We start from the raw sequence: 6,000 nt of genomic DNA, 5'->3' as shown, positions 1-6,000 counted from the left end.
TCTGGTCTTTATCAAAGATCCCTTGGATTGCTTGGATTATTCCAATAAATTTAAGCCTGAATATATTAATGAAGTAACAAAAATATTACTCTAACAAATTAGAGATAAAACTTTTCTGAAATTAAGCTGGCAAAAATGATGAATGTCACGTTTTTTGCCATTACTCTGTTGTGTTGCCATTCATCTGTTCTTTTGAGTTCTGGACTCCTGCTCAGCACAGGCATTAGTCCAGAACTTCAAAGGATAAAGTAACACAGGTATAAAAGATTTTATTGTGAACTTCCCAACCAAAGATCTCAAGGAGAGATGGTTTGGCTATAGAACATTTCTTTACCAAATGATGTGGTAGAGACATTTTTTTTTTTTTTTTTTTTTTGGCCAGTCCTGGGCCTTGGACTCAGGGCCTGAGAACTGTCCCTGGCTTCTTCCCGCTCAAGGCTAGCACTCTGCCACTTGAGCCACAGCGCCGCTTCTGGCCGTTTTCTGTATATGTGGTGCTGGGGAATCGAACCTAGGGCCTCGTGTATACGAGGCAGGCACTCTTGCCACTAGGCTATATCCCCAGCCTGGTAGAGACATTTTGAAAGTAAATTTATATCAGTCTTCTAAATAATTGGGTAATGACTAGTTTCCTTCTCCTCTGCTTAGCTGAAGGAATATCAAAATGGGAGAAAAGGATTTACTATTTTTTTAAAAAACAATTTGTTGTTACTGTAAAGGTGATGTACAAAGGGGTTAAAGTTATGAAAGTCCAGTAAAGAGTACATTTCTTTTTGGACAGTATCCACCCCTTCCCTCACTCCCAATTTTCCCCTCTCATCCCTACCCACCAATTGTATAGTTCATGGGGAAAAAAGGATTTAAAGTGGAGAATTTGTAAATCCTTTGGAACACTTGTTCTTTTTCCCTTCCTTTCCCCCTTTCCCTATCCCTTTTCCTCTTGCCTCTTTCCCCTTTCCTTTGCTTTGCACCTCAAAAGTTCGAAGACAAAATCTCTTAGTATCTTTTCACATCCCTACCCTTTGCATTAGGATTGATAAGTATTTTTTTAATACAATATGTCTGTAGTAACTATATTGATAACTATGTTTATCAGTTCCTTCAGAGAAATTCTTATTTGCCCCAGGGTTGATCCTATAGGCAGGTAAACATAATTAGAACCCACTACTCCAACTTGTTTCTTGAAGTGTAGCTTCAAAATGTTATGGTTATATTTTAGACTGACTCTTATTTAATTTTCTTAACATTGTAGTGGTCACTATTATAAAAGGCAGTTACTTCTACTTTTATGACTTAAAATTGTAATTGTAGCATTCAAGACATTGAGTCATTATCAGCTCCCGTAATCATGCCTCAGCTTTTCCTTTACTGTTTTAAAATTTAGACAGCAGTGTTTTCTATTGTTTTGTTTTGCTGTTTTGCTTTTTTAAAGTCACAGACTATAGAAACGATAGACAGTCCTCTTAATCTGTCAGACAAGACACTATTTTTTAGTGTTGTTTCAGTATCCAGAATTCTAGAAGCTTAAATCTTGAGACCATATCTAATTAGTGTGAGGTGATCTTTTATGAGACAGTGGTTTTAATAACTGTTTGTGGAATGTTAAAAAGTAATTCCATCTCATTTTCATGGAAAACCAATTTTATGTGTTCTGAGTTATATTTTGCTTAAACTCTAGAGTGAAAAGTCCAACACATATACAGTTTAACATGAACACTAATTACTATTTGTGTTGATTATGGTGTTGTTTTTTTAAATTCAAGACTGGGACTTGAACTGATGTCTGGCACTTGCTTTCTCTCATTGGTAGGCACTCTATGACCTGAGCAATGCCTCCAACCCCAATGTTTTATCTTACATTTGTATAATGATAATGCTTGGATTTACTTTTTCATCACTCTGCCAAAATTTTTTCTACGTGCTAACAGCAAAAATTTCATGTTTATAAATTACTACCAATTTTATACCTAAATATTTATAGCACTCATGCGTTGTGGACAAATGTTAAAAATTGATATTGGGTAGACCATTCATTTGTTTTAATATTAAAAATTCAGTTCAATGACTTTCACATACTTTCACTTAAAAGTCAGTTGTCTTATTAATCTTATTTAAAATTAATTATTTTACAATATCCCTGCCATGAACTCCCTTAGTTTTACTAACAGATATAGCTGAAAGACTTAACAACACATCAGTGGTACAATTTAGGATAACATCTAAGCAGCTTATACTAGTAGAATTTTAAACCTTTGTTTTTATTGTCACCCAGAACAAAGTGATTTGTAAGATCTTTTTAGTGTAACAAAACCAGAACAAAATTAGAAGAATTAATTTTGCTCCAACCTAGATTACTATGTAATTTATGATTAAAAAAAATTTGTGGTGAAAATTGCTAATTCCTCCAATAAATGAAGTTTTTGACTTACCACAATAATTATAATGCTCAAATTCTCATTTGAAATTTTAATGTTAAGAATAGTGAATACTTTAATGTATTGGTAGTTTTTCAATTTGTTATAATTGGATTAGGTAAGTTAATTAACCTCAAATGGATTGAAAACTCAAGATTTATTTCTTACTGATTTTTTTTAAGTTGGATAAGAAATTGGAAATTATTTTTTACATGAAAAAATGATCATTTGGGAAAATTATACTGTATTGCTGTATTGTAAGCATTTATAATTTTAATAAGCATGTTATCTTTATCAAAGGAAAGGAATCTTAAGTACTAGTAAGTAATAGTTATATAATTATTACAGAATGAGCAGCCACTATATGCATTGCTTAAAAACTGATATAATTTATTGGAAATCTTAGTGGATTATGTTGCACAAAAATTGTTTTAGTTAGGTTTTATTAAGAAGTTATATATTAAAAGAAAATCTCAGATTTGAGCTTTTTGTGAGAAGTTATCACAGAGATATTTTCACTATTACCTATACCCCTTTTTTGGTCAAGCTAACATTTTGACAGGACAGCATCTTACAGTGAAAAGGAAATGGGAACTTACTTGTTCCTTAGGTGAAAAAAAAATAAATTGGAAAATTACAAACAAAATATATCGTCACTCATTTATGGTACTTTTACATTTGCCTTCTGTTAAAATGGAAGAACCTAGGTTAATATTTGTTCAATTTAATAAGTCTTAGTGTTTTTCTGATTGATCCAAATTCACTGGATATGTGCAAATGCTCAGTCATTTAATTAGGACACAATTCAGGACTATTTCCATTGTTTAAATAAATATAAAGCTGACTTATTCTCCCCTCTTTTTTAAGGAATCTGGGTAAAAATGGCTTATCCAACAGTAGCATTTTGTTGGATAAATGTCCGCCTCCAAGACCACCATCTTCACCATACCCTCCCTTGCCAAAGGACAAGTTGAATCCACCTACACCTAGTATATATGTGAGTGTGAATTGACTGACTAAAAATCTGTTAAATGAGTGTTTATCTGTTTTTCATAGAATCTCCCAGTATAAAGCCCATTGACCAGCATTATAATTATTGGCAACAGTGTGGATTCTTTTGTGTGTCGGGGGGGGGGGGGGCGGGGATTCATTATAAAGTAAAGTAATTAATAAATATAAATAAAACCAGATAAAAACTAGATTTTAGTTTATAGAGTTTTAGGCACCTGACATAGGAGATTTGTGAATAAAAACAATTTTTATTTGCGTGATTCTAAAATAGGGCTACTATTGCATTTCCTTCCATTGTCCCACTTACACCCCAAATGAAAATAAAATTAACTGCATATAAAATTAGGGCTATATACTGAGAATGATCTTGCATCTGTAAAATGACGCTTAAACTTAATTATAACCTTTTGATTTTTTTCTCTCCCTTAGTCAGTTCTCAAAAAGAGAACGTTCTGAAATACAAAGCATGTTCTCAAGTTTGTAGACTTGAAAATTGAATTCAGGGATAGGCAAACATTCTACCACTTCCAAGCATACTGAAATATACCACCTTAATCACTTCTGAATGACTTCAGTATTAAGTATATTCATGTTGTGTAACTTATCTCTAGAGAACATTTGCCAAACTGAAAATCTACCCATTGAACCATCTCCTTTCCTCACTCCCCTCATCGTCTATGAATATGACTATTTTAGATGCCTCATATAAATAAAATCATGCAGGGGCTGGGAATATGGCCTAGTGGCAAGAGTGCTTGCCTGGTATACATGAAGCCCTAGGTTCAATTCCTCAGTACCACATATATAGAAAAGGCCAGAGGTGGCGCTGCGGCTCAAGTGGTAGAGTGCTAGCTAGCCTTGAGCAAAAAGAAGCCAGGGACAGTGCTCAGACCCAGGACTGGCAAAAAATAAAATAAAATAAATAAAATCATGCAGTAGTTGTCCTTCTGAGACTAACATATCATTTAACTAAGGGGCGGGAACATCTAACCTGCAGATTATATAAGGCCCACAAAGTCATTTTGTTCTTACCCTGACAAGGCAGCTGCATGTGGAATTTGAAATAGGATAAATCTAGAGTACTTTTTCATAGAAAATACCTGCTAACATCACACATCAAATGGCCTTTTTCAGCGAAAGGGTTCCTTACCCTTGATTTACCACAATATCCTCAAGATTTATCCATGTTGTAAAGTCTGAATGATAATTGAAGTACTTTGTCTTTAACATTTAATTTAAATTTTATTTCTTCTACATAGTTTGTTCAGCATATAGTAGAGAAGAGAAATATGTGGTTGCTGTCTAATATAATTAAGAATCAATGGGCTGGGGATATAGCCTAGTGGCAAGAGTGCCTGCCTCGGATACACGAGGCCCTAGGTTTGATTCCCCAGCACCACATATACAGAAAACGGCCAGAAGCGGCGCTGTGGCTCAAGTGGCAGAGTGCTAGCCTTGAGCGGGAAGAAGCCAGGGACAGTGCTCAGGCCCTGAGTCCAAGGCCCAGGACTGGCCAAAAAAAAAAAAAAAAAAAAAAAAGAATCAAAAGATATGATAGCAAACAGAAATAGCACGTAAGATACGTTATTCAAATTGTGATAAATAATGAACATGAATTTGTGACTTCATATTTAAATAAAATCTCCATAAAAACTAACCATGTTTTTATTTTACAGTTGGAAAATAAACGTGATGCTTTCTTTCCTCCATTACATCAATTTTGTACAAATCCAAACAACCCTGTTACAGTTATTCGTGGCCTTGCTGGAGCTCTTAAGTTAGGTAAGATTTAAGTTTAAAAAAACAACTATATTTGACTTCTTTTTCCTTGTTTGTGGACTTGAAGATTGAATTCAGGCGTAGGCAAACATTCTACCACTTCAGATATATGGCCATGCTTTATGGCTTTTAGTTTTGTTGTTTAGATGGAGGTTTTATGCTTTAGCTCGGGCCAGCCTCAGACTGTCATCTTTCCATCTCTGTCTTCAAGTAGCTGAGATTATAGTCAATTCATCACTATGGCTGGCTTATTTTTCTGAGACAGGGTGTTGCTAACTTTGCCCACACTGGCCTTGATCTGTGATCTTCCTATTGCAGCCTCCTGATTAGTTAGAGTTAAAAGTAAAAGGCATGCACCTACATCCCCATCTCTCTCTCTCTCCCTCTCTCCCTCTCCCTCCCTCTCCCTCTCCCTCTCCCTCCCTCTCCCTCTCATATATATGTGTATATATACACACACATATATGTGTGTATGTGTGTATTTATGTGTAATTTTGTTATTATTAAGGTGTTGTACAGAGGATTTGCCATTTCATAAATCAGATAATCAGTACATTTCTCTCTGGACAATGTCAACCCTTCCTTTTACCCTAGTTTCCCCTTCCAGAACCTGCCCACAAGTAACAGTTCATTTTCCACATAGTGGACGCTGAATAGCATGATTACATTTGTTACACTTTCTCCCTCTCTTTTCTATGCTGACCCCCCCCCCCAAAAAAAAAACCAACACTAACACCAACAAAACATTTCCTGAAATTTGTTTTGTGAAATACTGTTGTAAATGTTCAGAGAAGTT

At 34.9% G+C, this 6,000-nt stretch overlaps 1 protein-coding gene across 11 annotated transcripts in view; it reads left to right on the top strand.

Moving 5' to 3' along the window:
* The window catches only part of Kdm6a (lysine demethylase 6A), a 171,835-nt gene that overhangs the window by 130,362 nt on the left and 35,473 nt on the right, over window positions 1-6,000 (top strand). For all 11 annotated transcript variants that reach the window (XM_048336734.1, XM_048336731.1, XM_048336735.1 and 8 more), the window contains 2 exons: window positions 3,282-3,411; window positions 5,102-5,207. In XM_048336734.1, coding sequence (XP_048192691.1) covers window positions 3,282-3,411; window positions 5,102-5,207 — 236 coding nt within the window. The remainder of the gene's footprint in view (window positions 1-3,281; window positions 3,412-5,101; window positions 5,208-6,000) is intronic.

This window comes from Perognathus longimembris, chromosome 28 (assembly GCF_023159225.1).
Source record: "Perognathus longimembris pacificus isolate PPM17 chromosome 28, ASM2315922v1, whole genome shotgun sequence".
NCBI lineage: Eukaryota > Metazoa > Chordata > Mammalia > Rodentia > Heteromyidae > Perognathus > Perognathus longimembris.
Note: the sequence above shows the minus strand (reverse complement) of the source record. Positions and strands in the feature narration are given on the sequence as shown.